This window comes from Paralichthys olivaceus, chromosome 7 (assembly GCF_024713975.1).
Source record: "Paralichthys olivaceus isolate ysfri-2021 chromosome 7, ASM2471397v2, whole genome shotgun sequence".
Taxonomy (NCBI): Eukaryota; Metazoa; Chordata; class Actinopteri; order Pleuronectiformes; family Paralichthyidae; genus Paralichthys; species Paralichthys olivaceus.
In genome coordinates, this window is record NC_091099.1 from 2277247 (window position 1) to 2295679 (window position 18433).

General features: G+C 44.7%; 2 protein-coding genes across 3 annotated transcripts in view; one reads left to right on the forward strand and one right to left on the reverse strand.

Moving 5' to 3' along the window:
- The first annotated feature begins 287 nt into the window (after positions 1 to 287).
- rassf10a (Ras association domain family member 10a) lies at positions 288 to 2611 on the forward strand. The gene has a single exon (XM_020104167.2). The coding sequence runs from the start codon at positions 692 to 694 to the stop codon at positions 2126 to 2128; it is 1437 nt and encodes a 478-aa protein (XP_019959726.2). The 5' UTR covers positions 288 to 691; the 3' UTR covers positions 2129 to 2611.
- A 12742-nt stretch (positions 2612 to 15353) lies between these two features.
- The window catches only part of LOC109640256 (uncharacterized), a 42892-nt gene continuing 39812 nt past the window's right edge, over positions 15354 to 18433 (reverse strand). For both annotated transcript variants that reach the window (XM_069528807.1, XM_069528806.1), the window contains exon 15: positions 15354 to 16157. In XM_069528807.1, the coding sequence (XP_069384908.1) occupies positions 16091 to 16157 (67 nt within the window). In that variant the 3' untranslated portion in view covers positions 15354 to 16090. The remainder of the gene's footprint in view (positions 16158 to 18433) is intronic.

Here is an 18433-nt window from a genome sequence, read left to right on the forward strand (position 1 = left end):
TAAAGCAACGCTTCTCCTGGGTGTCATGAATTACACTTAGAAAATAAATCACGAGGTGTCATATGACTCAACTGTGAAACTTTAAGTTCCTCTGTCATGAGGTTTGATAACTTATCCTAATATCGAATATCAGCAACAGTGCAGAAAAACTTATATCGGTCGAGTTCTGATTCTAGTCCACCTGTAAACTGTTATACTGTGTGTGTGTGTGTGTGTGTGTGTGTGGCAGAGAGAGAGGCTGGTAGATAGACACGGAGGGGGCGTGTCTCAGTGCTCTCCCAGCCTCCTCCTGTTTGTCCCGCAGCAGAAGACTCTCTGTCCCGTCACCAGGACGCACCTCTCCTCCTCTCCTCCTCCTCTCCGGAGCAGTGCGCCGGCCTGAGCTCACTCTGCTCGGGTACAGAGAGGGATGAGGCCCCGGCAGGCAGCCCGGGAACACCGAGGACATACATGATGTAATGACTCTGGAGACATCGCTGCTGGTTCTTCAGGGACTTGACGGGGTTCGATGTCCGGACTCCCGAGCGCGTCAAGTGGGAACTTTACGCAGAGAGATTTTTTTGGGATGAATTTTACGCGTCGATTATGGATCATTATGTTTGAATTAACTCCAAACGGACTCCGGAATCTAAAGACTGTTCTTGTGTGTGTAACTTTCTGAGTCACCGCGTAAACTTTTTTTCTCCCGGAGATGGAACCGGAGGAGGGGAAGATCTCCGTGTGGGTATGCCGGGAGGAGAAGCTGGTCTCCGGCCTGACGAAGCGAACCACCTGTGCCGACGTGGTGAAGGTTCTGCTGGAGGACCAGAACCTGCAACAGGGCAGCTCCGCCGCGATGCTGTCCGGTTCCCCGCAGTCCTACTGCGTGGTGGAGAAGTGGCGGGGCTTCGAGAGGATGCTACCGAACAAGACCAAGATCCTGCGGCTGTGGAGCGCCTGGGGAGACGAGCAGGAGAACGTCCGCTTCGTCCTGGTGAAGACCGACGCGTCGCTGCCCAACAACGGGCCCCGCAGCGCCGAGGCCCGGGTGGTCCAGAGCCGGGAGAGCGGGGGTCCGAGCGCAGGGCTGAAGGGCACCGCCAAGAGCTGCTGGACCGCCGCGGCCGCCGCAGCCAACCTGTCCCAGGAGAAGCAGAGGCGCATCGTCCGGAAGGCTTTCAGGAAGCTGGACAAGATGAACAAGAAGAAGGAGCAGACTGTGTGTAAAGACAAGGGCTCCGTGGAGAAGATGGAGACGCTGGTGCACCTGGTGATCTCCCAGGATCACACCATCCGGCAGCAGGTCCAGAGGATCAAGGAGCTGGACCGAGAGATCGAGCGCTACGAGACCAAAGTGCACTTCGACCGCATCCAGAGACACGGGGTGAACTATGTGCAGGACACATACATGGTGGACGCAGTGGCGGACACCGCTGCTGCCGCCGCTGGGTCGGACTGTCAGGACGCGCGGTGCACGGCGGAGGCGCTGGCGCAGTTCGAGGAGTACGCGCGCCGCTGCGAGGAGGTGGTGCGGCTGCAGGAGGAGCTGACGGAGCGGGAGGCGCTGGTGGAGTGCATCACCGGGGAGATCCAGGAGGAGCTGAACCGGCGCTGGATGACGCGGCGGCGGGAGGAGAGAGGAGCGGAGGCCGCGCAGGAGGACACGGAGGACGCTGCGGTGGAGATGAGCCTCGCCGCGTCTGCCGCTCCAGCTGTGGAGACAGATGTGGAGAGTCTGCCCGAGAACGAGGTCCTGCTGGAGGAGGAGAGGATCAAAACGCAGCTGGACACGAGTCTGTACATCGGCCTGAGACTGAAGACAGACCTGGACTCCATCAGGGGGGACTTGGACCTGAGTCTGGCACTCTGGGAGACCAAGGAGAGCGAGCTGCTGGACCTGCTGGCCCGAGTGGAGAGCATGGACATGGAGCAGGTGGACGCCACGGTGGGCGATGGTGCTGAGGAGGAGCTGGGGGCAGGGGGCGCTGACACTGAAGCTGCACCCTCAGAGAAGAGCAGCGGCTGGGTGGAGCAGGCCAGAGGTCTGTCCAAGGCCTGCAACACCAACGACGACGACTCGGACACAGGCCTGAGCTCCATGCACAGCCAGGACTCTGATAACCCTCCTGTGTGCGAGTCGCTGGTGTAACTTTGGACTCGAACGCAGAGCCACAAACTCAGGGGCCGAGGAAATCAGTGTTGGTCGAAACTGGGAGATGGTCTTCCTTTCTCAAAATGCACCTCAGTACGGACACTGTAATTCTATAGCAATAATTTCTGTATGTAGTCGTTGCACAATAAGCTAGGAGAGGTGCTGCTCCATCGCTGACCTTTGACCTCCATGTGGAGGGTCAACAAACTAGACCACGTGTTAGGAGAAATAGCCTCGAAGAGTATTAAAGCTGCCACTTGTATTCTGTAGTCCTCAAACTGGTTTACACAGAGCGGATACCAGGTCGCTGATAAGTTGCTGCATCAAACGGACAGTTTCCCCTTAAAAAGGTCGACGTCAGGTGTGTGACTGCACAGTCTGATGTCATCACACACACACACACACACACACACACACACACACACAGGTCGGAGACAAATGCTGTCAGGATCAGTTCAGTCTCGTACCAAAAAACAGGACTTGTAGAAATCCATAAATTAAATTACAGCACTGAAGAGATGAGAATTCAGAATTTGATCAGATTTAGAAGGAAAAACTACAAATACTGTGATCAGGAGTTTACATGGACACCGATATTCTGTGATTAAGACGATAGAATTACGAGAATAAAGTCGTGAGATTATAAGAATAAAGTTGTAGCTTTACTTTTCATGCAGGAGCCGAGTCGATCTTCTGATATTCACTCTCTAACGTGACACAGACCAAAATCACAACATTATTCTGGTTAATTTAATTTATTCTTGTACATTTACGACTTTATTCTACAAATGTCAGATTTAAATTTAATTTCGTGTCCGAACCCGACCAGAGCCCGAAGTTTTCCCTGATTGCAGCGCAGTCAGCTGCCGGACGACTCGTGTCCTGGGTTTGATTGTGAATCGGACTCAGCGGTGCTAATGTTTACGTCATCATCAGACTCCGCTCTGTGACATACAACAGGAATATAAATTGATTTCTATTAGCTCCTCATGTAAACTTCATAATCACACGTGTCCAGGTCAGACGGTCGGTGTCCATGTAAACATCCGTTTCCCTCCAGCTCAGCAGAGTCAACACTCGACTCCTCAGTGTAGATTCAATGTCTCTGAATCACAAACAGTCGTATTGGTTTAGCCTGGATTTAAGATTAGAAACATGTGGTACCTGTTCTGTGGCTGAGTGTTTGGATTGTTGTGGGGACGCTTTCGTATTTGCTTTTTTCCAAGAGTTACACAAGACGCCGAGAAAAAAAAAAAATCCATCCACCGTTAATATCTCACACAAGCTGTCGGCTTTAGCTTCACACGTACGTGGCAGGAGAGCGGTGGTGTCGACCGTCTCATCCGACTCAACCTCAACCCTTTAAAGCAGAAATAAAATCATCATCACACGTCATGTGTGTTTATGAGCTTCGGGGGTCACGACCTCCAGGTCGGGAGCGTCTGGTTTAAAGCACAGGAAAGGTTTAACACAGAGCGCGGCCTCGTCACAGCAACATCACGTCAGAGCAAACCAAGGACATCCTGTGCGCTTGTTTTATTAAAGGTGTGTTCCAAGTATTTAGAGCTGTCCTCTGGAAAGACAGGGGGGATTCACAAGAGACGGGTTTTAAAAAAAGAAAGCTGAGAAAGAAAGCTTTCTATTCGAGCTTTAGCTGAGCATTAGTTAATGCTGCCGCCTCTCTCCAACTTAACTTAATTTAACATGTGAAATCAGCGGAATGTCCCTTTAAATCTGTTTCTAACATTAGTTTCGCTGCTTGTTTCCCTTTAAAAACACCAGAAACAAGTAAAACTGTTGATTTGTATCAAGGTTAAAGTTCAGAAAATGATTTTCTTGCAGTAGAAGTGATAACGAAACAATGCACCGGGGACACAAACGTGAATCAACAGATCTGCAGTGTAAATGAAGTGTTTCTGGACTGATCAGCAAACTTATACCAACATATGCAAAACTCGGGAGTTCAAAACCACGAGAAACTTACATTTGAAGTCATTCATCCGCTGAATCCTACGTCCTGGTCAATCAGACTATAAATAAAGATGGACAACGCGTCTCTGATTCGTCTCGCGGAACAAAAATGAGGCTAAATGAGTCTGTGTGGTAGCGATGGAAGAGCGGAGCCACGGTGTCAATGTCCTCAACCCATTGTGAGTCAGTCTCAGCTGTCAATCATTTAAAGTCAAACTTGAACAGCGTGATCAAAACTACCTAAACTGTGTCTAACACTTGCTTTGACTTTTAAGTTTGACCTATGTCCCATCCACTAACGTGGAGGAGTGTTTATGGTTCATAGTGTAGCCAGCCACTAGGGGGCAATCGAGATGATTCGGCTTCGCGTTTTGGGAGTTATCACGTCGTCCATCTTTATTTATTTAAATATTTACCTTGATTCTAAACTGAGTCCACGTGTGCACGTCCACTTTTACTTCCTGGTTCTCTCTTTAAAGAGCTGCACGGACGAGACTGAGGGTAAAACATCAAGATCGTCCCGTGAGTAAATCAAGCGCTCAGTATTTGCGTCAGGCTGTCGTGATGTCACGTCGTACATGTTTGACTCTGTGTGGAAGAAAAGTGAAAACCTTGTAACACCCAGAGGACGCCGGGTCCAGCCGGGTCCAAACACCAAAACTCTCTGCGTGGCTAATTCGTGTCGTTTGATCAGCGACGGTTTCTCGACTCTCAAAGATTTTTTTTCAGCAGCTGTGAGGCTACAGCAAGAAACAGACCAGATGTGCTGTGGCTGCATCGTAACATTATTACACATGTTGACTGTTAGTGGTGAAATAAACCGTGAAACACACCTGCTTTGGTTTGGTTTTCTTTAGAGTGACTTGTCTTTACTACTGACGATTTTATCCAAACAGATTTATGTTGTTTTTACAAAATGTGTCTCATCGGACGAGAACACACAGAGAGTTTGTGTTCCGGCCGAGCGGCTCAAACACAGAGCGAGAGGTTTGTTTTGCAGAATATCATTAGATTAGTCTGAAAAGAGTCAAAATCCAAATCCATTTTAAAAGTGAAACCTTACGACGCATGTTATTTGACCGTTCACTGTGCATGTAAACAGGAAGCAGATTTTAAAACTAAAATGTAAACGTGAGCCTAACATGACGGCTTCTCTGTTATGAGAAGGTTTTGGGTTCCATGTTTAGTTTCTGAATTAAATGATAATGTGGAAACCTCCACACAGCGGAGCTGGACAGTGAAAGGTGTGTGTGTGTGTGTGTGTGTGTGTGTCCAGTCATACCCGTCATGCATACTTGTGTTTAATTGCTGCTCCTTGATCGCTCTTCCATGAACTCCTGCATCAATAATGACACAGCATGGAACAGAGACCTGCTCAGCTCAGGTTTCCATCCTGTAACAAACACCGACACAGGTTCCGTGAGCGAGGGGTCTCAGAAGAGTCCGAGCTCACACGCTACAAAGCAGAATCCACATTATCTCCCTCTGTTGTGTGCAGGTTTGCAGAGTTTAGTTTTAATTTGTCCGAGTTTGGAGATATTTAAAACATCCCAGTGAATGAAAGTGAACGGACTCTAACTCGCAGCAAAGGTTAATGACATTTTAAATATTCAACAGCAGCGTCTCAAAGTTCTCAAACAGCTTCTTGTGGACATTGTCGAGACATCGTTGTGTTGGTGTTTAATAATTTAAATTAAGTCATCGGGGAGCACGACTGGTTTTTTGTTGCCCGCTCTGATTGTTCGCTCTGTCTCTTTTTAACCGTGAGTTTGAATCGAGCTCCAGATATTTGTTGGCTTTAGATTTCTTTCTGTATCGAGATGCAAACCTCACACCGCTCCTCTGACGTCACCGACAAGTCAAAGCTCCTGGTGTCGTCGTCTCCTCAGAGAGTTCCAGACATTTCTGCAGACAAAGGTTGTAATTTAGTGCCATGTCTCCATGTTCTGATGAACACGACGCCGCACCTCACTGTTCTATGTTCGGCATGTGAACCATCGTCACGGTCTGCAGAATGAGCCTTGTATCCACAGCTCTGACTTCCACCCAGGGAAACGATCTTACGAGAGCACACAGATCAAATCCAGTGTTTACTCAACAGAGCTGCAGAGGGGGAATTCCTGAAGAGTGTGCGTAAGGAGAACAATAAAAACACGTTACATACAATGGAGATATATATAAATATACCCGGGCCTGAGCCGTGGGTACGAATCTCGAAAGTCGAACGTATGACCATGATTTTATGAAGCAGACGCTGACGTCTCAATCACGAATCACGTTCGTCATCACAGGCTTGATTGGCTGAAAGACGTCACGTGAGAAGAGACGCCGAAACAGATGTGGTCCAGATTTTACTATTCCGATCACAACTGATAACACTAAGTGTCACTAAAGGATAAGATGATCGCATATCTTTGAAACGTTGGCATCAACGACGGTACATCGTACAGATACGATAATTGATGCGTTGATTGAGCGTTTGTTGTCAATTTTGAGATATTTTGTCATTTGGTCGTGTGTACAAAATGATTTTTAAATGGAGGGAAAATATCAATAAAAAAAATTAATAAAAAGTGGTTTAGACAAAATACGAGAACATGAAGAGAGAGTGATATGAAGAGGTTATGCAACGTGGTGAGTGTGTGTGTGTTTGTGTGTGTGTGTGTTAGTGTGTTTGTGTGTGTGTGGCCCCTGGTGATGTGTTGGCAGAAACAATGTGAGTGGTATGAGGCCAGTTAGTAACAGCTGCTCACATCTCCACCAAAAACACTGGTTTATATAACCGGTGCTAAGAAACACACACTGCAGGGAAAACACAGAGTTTATGTGTGTGTGTGTGTGTGTGTGTGTGTGTGTGTGTGTGTGTGTGTGTGAGTACATGGGTTGAGTGGTGATGTGATTTAAGTCCATGTATAAACATTCACTGTATATGTGTGTGAGCGTAGAACAGAAAATGAAACGTACTCTGATATAAAAACATCGACCTGTTTCTCAGTGAAGTTTCGTCTTCGCACGGTAACTTCGGTTCCAAACCTGGAAAAAGTCTTCCTGTTGTTTGGGCCTGCAGAAGTTCTGTCGTGGTTCAAAAGTCTCAAAGTCTTAATGTTATTTTCAGTGAAGCTGACGCAGCCAGATCGGCAGCGAACAGTCAAAGTTGGCGAGGAGCTGGGGAACAGTCGCCAAAACAACAGGTGACGAGAAACAAACTGAAAACCAACTTGGTTCCACGTCTGCTGGACGTGTCAACGAGCAGCTGAGTGAAGTTTTTAATAAACTAATTAGATTTAATAAAAAAATTATGTATATCAGAGCTTTGGTTTTAATTATTGATTAATTATCCAGTGTGTAAATCACATGATGTCATGAAATAACTAATTCTGTTTCAAATCAAACCGATAAAAAGACAATTAACTCTTAATGAACTTCTCCACACCTGGTGTTCACACCTCCGCTCAGTCGACCAGTATCCGTGTGCCTGAGCCTCCACGCGTGTGCGAGCATGGCGGCGTGAGGATGATGCAACCGTGTTACATATGAAATGAACTGAAAACGTCACCGTGAAAAAAAACACAGGCATCAAACAACCAGAGACAAAACTAAAGAAATGAGTTTCCCTTCAGCTTCAGGCAGCGGACACGAATAAACAAACAGCTGTCCTGTGTGTGTGTGTGTGTGTGTGTGTGTGTGTGTGTGTGTGTGTGTGTGTGTGTGTGTGTGTGTGTGTGTGTGTGTGTGTGGAGTTAATCCCTGGTGAGAGACAGGACTGTGTGTTTCAGGGGGTGAGATGGTCACCAGAGGTTTGTGTGTCCTTCAAATCTCTCTTACACACACACACAAGTATTTTAACAATACGTGCACGTCGTCACTGTTGGAATAAAAAACTTCTGGTGTCTCAGATCGGATGATGAAGATGATGAAGACGAGGCTCCTTCACCTCTTCACCTCTCGTGCTCTCGTTTGCTCTTTTAATCTGCGAGTGTGTTGCCAGCGCTCAGGGACGAACCCGTGGGTTCCACAGCTGGTGACAGATGCGGCTTCATTTGAGCTGAAACACCTCATGAGCCGTTAATCTGAAGTTAAAGTGAAACTAAACGAGGCTTTTCACCGAACTGGTCGTGATGATGATGATAAAATCACCAGGTGTTTATTTTCTATGACGTGATGAATGAATGTTTCAGTGATCAGACTGAAACAAACCCCTCGTCTCTGAAACAACCTCTCACCTGAAAAAGCACAAAGTTTGAAAGTACAGGACTGAAAACATATTGTCCTGAAATCATTCAGTTAAAGGTTTGGAATGATAGATGATAGATGGATGATATATAGACAGATGATATATAGATGATAGATGATGGATAGATGATAGATGGATAGATGATAGATAGATAGATGATAGATAGATGATAGATGGATAGATAGATGGATAGATGATAGATGATAGATAGATGATAGATGATGGATAGATGATAGATGGATAGATGATAGATAGATAGATGATAGATAGATAGATGATAGATAGATAGATAGATAGATAGATAGATAGATAGATAGATAGATAGATGGATGATAGATAGATAGACAGATGATAGATAGATAGATAGATAGATGGATGATAGATGGATAGATAGATAGATGATAGATAGATGATAGATAGATAGATGATAGATAGATAGATAGATAGATAGATGGATAGATGATAGATAGATAGATGATAGATAGACAGATGATAGATGATAGATAGATGGATAGACAGATGATAGATGATCAAAACAGAAATTGAATTTCTTGGAGGATTGAAAGTCTGCTCGTATTTCCATAAATTCTTCCAGTAGAAGTTGAGATGTTTCATATTTGACAACAGAATCGTTCGGTCACAGAGAGAATAAAAAAACACAACAAACACAACAAAGAAACAGCAGCAGCCGCTCCGAGGCGTCTGCAGGAGCCACATCACAGTTGTGCGTTAGATCCCCTCAGCATTAACCTTTTATCACAGCTTATGTGGAGCGCTGACCCCCGAGTGACAGGTCACCCAGCTCATGAGTTATTAAGCTTGTCAGTGATATTATTTATTTAAATGTTGTTTTTCCTTCAGAGCTGAACGTGTCTGAATCCACATGCTCCATAAAAATCATACCGACGCCGACAACTGAGCGAGAGACTGCGGTCATAAATAATGAAGCAGAAACAGCTTGTCGGGCCGGAGCTGCTGTTCTGCCGCGTCGCTCCGCATTAAAGCCACAGACTGATGAGGCCGGAGAGGAAGGAAGATCATGTGACTTCAGGCGCTCTCGCCATGTAGCGACAACGGCCTATGAGCAAGTGGGACGCATCAACATGTGTAATATAAAACCTTTCATCTTAAAAAATGAGATTTGAAACCACGTTATAAACTAGATTCCTTTAAGCTGCAGTGTCTTGTGGGTAGTGAAGGCCTCGCAGTATAATTGTCTTGTGTTGCAGCAGCACAACTGGAAAGCGACAGAGAACAAGGAGGAGGATGAACAAACAAACCAGAACGGAGAGGATTCGTGCTCTCCTCTTTCTGGTATCTGAGAACACAATGTGTCGGCTCACACGGAGAACGAAGGTCATACGTGTGCTCAAACACACCCTCCACCACATACATGTAAACTCACACGGTCTCTGAAAACGTCACAGTCCGGTGATTATTTCCATGTGGTCATTGGTTATTGTTCTGACGGCTTCCTACTTTTCTAATAATGTTTTTAATTAAAACTGAGGGAACGTGCGTGAACGTGCGACGTTATTCTTTAAACGAGAGCCAGGGACAAATCTAACAGCTTCCAGTGGAACCAGCTGGCAGCTCTGTATTTGATTAATGTGGGTGGAGAGAGCAACAACATTTCAGGAACAAGCTTTTCCAGTTACGGTCAAGTGATCCGCCCTTTATGCACAAGCAAACAATACGAGTGAGGTGAAGTCTGATTTAACGTTCGCCACCCGAGTGATGGATTAACGATTAACTTAATGTCTGGGAACAAACACACGAGTCTGTCGTCAGCTCTTACATTTCTTCACCTGGAGTTTCCTCCTGCCCGAGACGCCTCGACACCGAAATACACGACGGCTTCGTGTTTGTCTCAGTCACACTTTGTATTCTTAGGCAGAAGTTCACATCGGCAAACTTGGTTTTCTAACAAACGCAGGTTTAGTCTCTGATTGCCTAAAATGCTGATACGATGGAGTGAGTTAAAAACACAAGGAAGAGGAAGAGAGAGGCCGACGTGCAGAGAGAGAGAGAGAGAGAGTGAGAGTAAACAAGAGAAATAAGACGCTGTGATTTATGGGGGGGGGGGGGGGGGGGGCAGGCCTTGACATTTATGAACTCGATGAGCCGGTTCCGTTCCGTTTTTATTTGGTCACTTCAATCATCTCCGGCTCCTGCACTCGTCCGCCAGTCAGTTAGAGCTAACGCCAGCAGGGAGGGCGGAGGGGCGATCAATATATATTATAAAAGCAGCTCTGCCAGACAAGACAGAGCGGCAGCGGTGACGTCACAGACGCAGAGACACAAACTCTAAAAAAGCTCCAGAGCTGAACAAAGAGTCCTGTCAGTCAGTGTGAGGGGAAACAAAAGAAGATCAATGTAAAGCGTCACGACTTCTGGGGATTCTTTATTTTTATGCACTTGAATCATTGATTCAGAAAGTTATGAATATTTTTCTTATTACCTGTTAATCCAAGAGCAAACTGTGTCCGTGCCACCAAAGCCAAAGATTTTTTACTGAATGAATATTTCACAACATGTTTGATTATTTCTAGGCAAGAAATTAGAGCTTGAAATTAAGTAGGTGATATATTTCTACCTCATGCATAGAAAATGCTTTTTTTTTAAAAAGACACTGAATCTAGAGGTTACAAGTCCTTTACATGCAAATTTGTATGATTTGTGAAATCTAACTCATCATCACTGATATGTCAGAATCAAAACACGTTTCCCGTCGCACCTTGTAACTTTCCAATGGTGACGTTGGCAAGGATTGAAGCAGGATTCCATATCCCTCCAGATCTTAACACGTTCAATCAGGAAGCGATAAAATGAGAAGGTTACGTTAAAATTCATTATATAAAACTTAACTTAACAAAGTGTTGCTTCCAACGCGGTAAAGCAACGTCACTGTTCTGCTTCTAGTTCTTCTATCGCTTGTGTTTTCTACTGAAGTTAGCATGCTATCCAGCTAGCCCAGCACGTCCTGTCTTGTAAGAACTAGCGCCACCTAGAGGACATATTATAACTACTTGTCCTGCCAATGATCACTCAATGCTAACATGAGCCATGCAAGGAGAGCAAAGAGTTAAATTTGTTGGCCTACGTTAAATGGTAAATATTTTATTATCATTTCCATCTTTCATCTGCAGGATTTAAATTTCTCACCCTCATGAAACGCAGAGAGCCGAGGGCTCTGGTCCTGAATCAAAGGGAAACAAAGTTGGAAAAACGAGATGAAAGACAAAGAAGCGTATCTGGAAATCTGGCATCGAACACGAGGACAGTTTATCTAACGGGGTCCTGACATCATCACGGAGGAAGTGAACTATTTCAGTCATTCGTTTTCCAGGGTCGGGTCAAGAGCGGAACACTGCGAAAAACCATCAGGCAGAAAAAAAAAAAACCTTCAATCAACTCCTGTAGAATCAAAGAAATGACTCAGATTCAATCTGCTGCTGATCGGCTCGGTGATGTCGTGGCCGGTGAGGGTGACGCGCTCCACCCAGCGCAGTAACGTAAACTCTGGATTAAACATCAACCACGAGTCAACACTCACACTGACCGGAGCTGCCTTGACCTCGTGTTCCTCACACCTGTCGAGGGCAAACACGGCGTCCGGCGTCTCTGAGAGAACGACACGTTCAACTGATGTGTGAGTGTCGAGTGTTTACAAAGTCACATTTACCTAAAATAAATCTGAACATTTAAGGCAAAGACAAGTTTTAAGGTTAGGTTAAGGTTGAGTTTAAGTTAAGTTGAGGTAATGGATTAGTGTCAGTCGTGTAATAGTTACGGTTAAATGTAATTTGTGATGTCGTGGTTAAGGTTAGTGATACGTTTTGTTTTGGTCCTTATAAACATATCTGCACAAACCTGTCTGTGTGTGTGTGTGTGTGTGTGTGTGTGTGTGTGTGTGTAAAGCGAGTTCCCACAGGTGGATGCTTCAGAGCTGCCAAGAACATGTCAGTCATATTTCAGGTGCATCATTATTTGTCTTGCACTGAAACTGTAAAATACACATTCACAGACGCACTGCTTCCTCAAGCTTCATTCATTCAGCTGCAAAATATTCTCCGTCCCTCCCACATATTCCTAAATGTTAGTCAAGTATCTGGTGTTTACAATAAAGTTTTGTAAAACCGAACTCCACAATACTGAAAATGTATTTTGTGTTTCTTCGCACGTCTTGAAATCCCTTGTTTGCGTTGACATTTTTGTTGTCACGCCGCGGCGTAACGTGAGACGGACGACGAGGACGCTGATTGAAACGTGATAAGTTGAGAAGCAGCTCAGGGTTTAAAGAATGCAAAGCTGTGATCAGGGAGATCAGATCGCACGTGAATAGATCTGACGGCAGAGGAAAAGAAAAGTGAAGCTGCAGAGAACATCTTTAAGGAAACTGTGTCACCCAGGTGTCAGAAAACAAGCTCCCCTGTTTCACCATCAGACAAACAGGGTCAGAGTCAACATGCAGAGAGGTCAGGGTAAAACAATTACTTCATACTTTGACTCGCAATCTACCGTATAAAAATAACAGCTGTAATAGTTCAGGTCTATTAGAATAAAGTTTTTACTCAGGTTTTTATGTTGTTTTCTTGGGAAGACCAGATACAGGAGGTCAGTGAGAGCGAGGAGGCAAAAATATTTAAAGCTGATGACACCATGAGTGATTTTACAGATGATGATGATGCCGAACGGAGCGGCGGCCGCACACGGTTGCACATCTGGAGAGCGTGAGCTGTGTGCAGAGGAGCGACAGGGGCGGGCGTCCGACAGGATGTTCGCTCCGACTCCAGCCTCATCACCATCGGCACCAACAGATGAATGGAGGGAAGCAGATGCTGCCTTTCGGTTTCCTGTTCGCCACTTCCTATTACCTCTGTTTTTATTTCCACTCTGAAGTCATTTTACTCACAGAACTTAATCTCTACGTCCTGTGATGCCGACACGTATATGAACTCACATCCGAGGGGATTGTTTTTTTTTTTTACGCTGTTGTCATCAGGTGCGATCCCAGATCTGAAGCTGAGACGCTCTGAGCTCAGCTGCTCGTCGACTGGAGATCGGGTTCAGAGAGGCTCTCGTCCACTTTCCCTCACAATGAAAGAATGCGATGGTAGATTAGCTCAACGGGCAGAATCAGGAGGCAATCATTAACTCCAGCTTCCTGCTCAGCTACACACAGGAATCTTTTGAAATTCATCGACCTGTCCTGCTGGAACTGTTAAACATTCGTTCCATCAATCTGTCTGATCCAACCCGATCTGATACGACAGACTCTGAGCTCATGCACTAACTTTCTTTTACGTTATTACCTTATATTTATTTTTTATTCCTTCTCTTTTGCCGTTACTTTTAAATGATGTTGCATTATTTTATATAGATTTTAGATCTTTGATTAAATTATATTGAATGAATTGCTTGAAGATTGTTTTGTTTTTCTTATTTATCCTCTGTGAAGAACTTTTCTAACAGATGCATTGAAAGTTATTATTTTACTCTTTTGAATGCCCAGCAGGAACCCTGCTCTCAGATATATGTATTTTTTTAATGAATTGCTTTTTAATAAACTTTAGGTTTTTATAAATTACAAAAAAATCCCGATCGATTGTTGGTGAATAGCAAAAACAAAAACAAAAAATGTTCTGATGCTATTCACAATGAGCATGAAACTGTGGAGCACATTTTACAAAATCTCTTTGAGGTCGGAACGACACAACTTTCAGGACACAAACAAATATGTCATGATTCTAATTTGGTGAAGATTGAGACAGTTTGCGTCGATGTGGTTTGACAAGAGTGAGAGAAAATCAGTTTACGTCTCCGTCTGTCTGAGATACTGTGAAAAAGTGAGGTGCTTTTTTTTTTTTTTTTTAAGGGCAGGACATGAAAGTGCAAAATAAATAATTCCTTGTCTCATGACTTCCTGTAACTTTCACTGAAATCTCCGAAGAGCTTTTTGAGACAAGCGAGCAAACAGAGATTAACAGAACACGTCACTTCCACCGCAGACGCTAATTATAACATGTTATGAGCCTTAAATCCTTCAGATCCCAAACAGCAATTTTCCTGATTCTTCATGTGAAGAGTCACGAACGTCAAACACGTCTAATTACGACAAATCCTCCAGGAAAAGAAACAACATAGAAATATCTCCTTAACGATAATTTGGACCTAAAGACTGAAACAGGCTGTTCTGCTTCAGGTGTTTTGTTCAGGATTATATTTTTTTAGATACAAAATGTGAGTAAAAAAAAAACCATCTGAACGTTAATGTTTGACCGTGAAGACGTCTCTCTGTTTCATAATCGCCCCGGACCTGTGCAGGCTAAGTGAGCAGAGGTATGTGACCCCTGCATCCACCCCCACCTTTCTGTCCGGGTCGTGCAGTTTGATCCTGAACCAGCAGGTCAAACCATTACAAGGTCAGAGACTGGGCTCGGTACATTCCACAGCCTTTTAATAGGTCACCACTGAAATACCTCAACCCTGGAGGAGAGACAGAGGATGAACAGAACCACTGGTTCAAAGAGAAAGAGCTGTGAAGTGTCTCTGAACCAAGAATCAACCTTTGTCCATCTGCTGCAAACTGACTTGACTGTTTCCTCTCATCAGGGACGCTCTTGGATTTTCACACAACAGATGAAGCCAAGCGGTGAGATTTACACCATATTGTGTCAAAACTAGTGTCGACGAACGCACAATCATGTGGAGACGAGGTTGAACTCTCGACGCTGCTGCACTCATCTGTGGTGCCTCCTCTTCCTCACCCAACAAATCTGAATTTAGATTTCTTCATCTAAATGTAATGAACACAACGTAATGGAGGAAAACACACTGTGAGATTTGTGAACTCTCTCTCGCTGTGATTGATTTTACATCAGAACCCTCAAGCTCTGACGATAACGAGATGCGAGATGAGTGGAAGCCGGATGAAAAACTGCGGAGTCACTGAGCAGAAGGGATGTCGCAGTCAGTCCAGGACAGACATTCTCCTGAATAAGTAACAAGTCCCCATTAAAAAGTAAAATATCAATATTTTATTAGTGTCGATGACGTAAGAAGATAAAAACAGAGTCATTCTCTAGCGTTTATGGGTCAAGTGGAAAAATAAAAAAAACAGCACCAGTGCAGCACATAGTAAAACCAAAGAGACACACACATTATTCAGAAATCTGTCTTCACAGCTACACATGAACTGATCTATACAACCTGCTTCAGTTCACCTGCAGTTTAAATCCACAGGTTTGTTCAGGTGTTGACTCGAGTCCCCACACGAGTCCTCACACGACCCGCGCGGCGATTACGCCTGCGTTCCAGACAACCTCGGGAGCCGAGACTTTCCCGGTCGTGATTTACGATTCCCGACTCACACGTCAACAAAACACACGAGTGTTGATTAGACAAGTGAACTGTCAGCAGAGCGGCCGCCTCACTACACAGGGATTGTTCACAGATTTTTCCTATGAGATGATATACATGTAATCTTAATCAAATAAAGGCACTTACACTTTATTGCCTTTTAGTTGATGGTTTATGATTTAGTGTGGTTGTGACATCACACAGTGCAGACGGATCAGCCCCCAGGACACAGTGTGAGCAGTGACTTTTAGTGGTGTTCCATTTATTCTAGTGGGAGTTGTTTAATTCGGGTTTTTGTGTGAGCTCGTTACTTGTCTGGGTCCAATAACCTGATTTACTAACTAGCGTTGTCTCCCTCACTTGTTCCGTCACGTCCCTCTACCTCTTCAGCGTCAGATCAGCGTCGACTCCCTGGCGTTCCTGAACGGGACACTGATCTGATGTCGGGATGACAACTCCCTAAAAGAGAGGGACAGAGAAAATAACGAATGAAGAAAAACAGGACAAGATTCAGTGGATTCTCAACGGAAACATTTTAAATTCAGGTTTCTGATCGGCACCGATGGATGAACGAATAATAATATCAGTTTATTTATCTCCTCCTCTGTTTTGGCGACGCAATGTGTCGCTGAAACTGGTTCCCAAGATTCTTTGTTCAAATTCTTGGCATATAATTTTGTAAAAAATGTTTTATCTCAAATGACATTTTGCCAAAACCAATTAATTCTGAATGTTCTCCTTATAAACTTCAAACATGTGTGAACACACCCTAAGGCTCTTGAACCGATTCCATCAGTGAGAAAAAGAAAAAAAAACGTGACGTGGAAACAAATAAAATCATCCTGAAAGAAAACACATCTCAGTGTGTTTGTGTCAAAGCTCTGAAATATTTCTGAGGCCCCCTCTTCTACTTCAACCTCCTCGTTTCTGTTTCTCTTCCGAAGGGATCTTAAATTTTTCACAAAAACACTTCACGGCCTCTGAGTCTCAGAAAACTAGCGCAGCTCCTTTTCCAAGATGTGACACACATTTCACTCTCTGATAATAATCGTGAAGCGCGAGTTACTTCTGATTCTGACTATGGGAGATAGATAACAGGAAACATTTTCCATGATTTCACTTTTTTTTCCTCCGAACTCTGTGTGACTTCATCTCTCCTGTCAGAGCGGTTTCCCTCGGCTCTGTCATCCCTCTTAACGCGCAGCCTCCCTTCAGTCCACGACACAAACACCAGCTCTGTTCCTCGGATTAAAATGTCAGACTTTAACTGTGGCGTGAGGGTGTGTGCGGGAACACATGTGACTGAAAGAGAGATACGAGCGTGTCTGTCGGAGGACCTTTGTTTTGGTGTTGAGTTTGAGTCGCCGGGCTCGATTTCCATTGTGCGTCGGAGTCAGCGTGTGCGCAGCGATCACCCTGAGCAGGTTAGCTACGGTGGCTTTAGCCGCATGTGACCGGAGACAAACCCGACCTGCCGGTAAACAGCCATTCACTGCGGCCGGCCCTCTGTCTGGCTGGCCCTCAATACATGTCTGTGGAGGTGGTTGAATGGAAGAATTGACACTATGGTAATGTGCTCCTTGATACCGGCCCCCCCCCCCACGGCACAAGCGTATGGCCAAGTCTGTCACTGCCACTAAGCTGCACAAGTCCATGGAGGAACGAGTGAGGTGGGCCCCACATGCTATTCAGTCCACAGCCGGAATAATGAACCTGAATAATCACTTTTATAACAGAAGAAAGTCCCCGAGGTGTATGTAGCAAAACAGACGGACTCCAAAGAAGCTGAAAACCACAAAAAACAACAAGGGGCTCAAACAAAAACCTGAAAACGACCAAACTGCAGAGTAGCACACACTCCGGTATGTTTTCGTTGCCGTTCGTCCGTCTCTCAGTAGGATTATCCAAAGACATTTGAATGAGCCAAGACTTTTTTTTCTACTCTCTTTAACACTGAAGACAGGGTCGTTGGAGTAAGAGCACCAGTGTAGCTATGATTTCTTAAAGAATGCATTATATGGGTACAGTTGTGTGTTTTAGGGGCTGATGCCAACACAGGCATATTATTCCTAAGATGCCTTTATCAAACCCTTATGACAAAAACATTTAATTGAGGTATGACATGTTGAGAAAACAAATGTGTTTTTAATGCAAAATATAGACACTCAAGTTTAACCTGCAGGAGACTCTGAAGGCTGCTGTCACATGTGACTTCACGGTGTCTCATGACGTCCAATTTGCAGAAATTAACCAATAATCACATCTGTCACAGATGATGAACTTAAAAAAGGATGAAAAAGGTTGGAAAAAATCGATTATGTGAGAAGAATGAGAGCGAGAGAGAAATCGATCGGCTACAGTAACTCAGCCAGACGACTATAGCGATCTACAGACTCCAGCAGTCAAACGCTGTTATGTTGTGAGATGGTTACGCTTCAGATCTATTCACAAAGTGTGATCAGTGATTTGCGTGGCGCACAGTGGGAACACTCAGGACACAGCGCTCGCTCAGAGACCCTGCAACACAGTTCAATGAGAACTCACAGGTTTTTTATTGCTTCTCTTCTTGTACTGTGTCAACCTGTGTGGCGTTTTTAGAAACATCGTAGTGATAATGGTTCTTTGAGTTTGTTATCTATGACAGACGTGACTAGTTCACAGGTAAATGCTGCCTCCACACAAATGCTACTGAAAGAAATGAGCAGACAACAGAAATCTATCAATAATAGAAATGG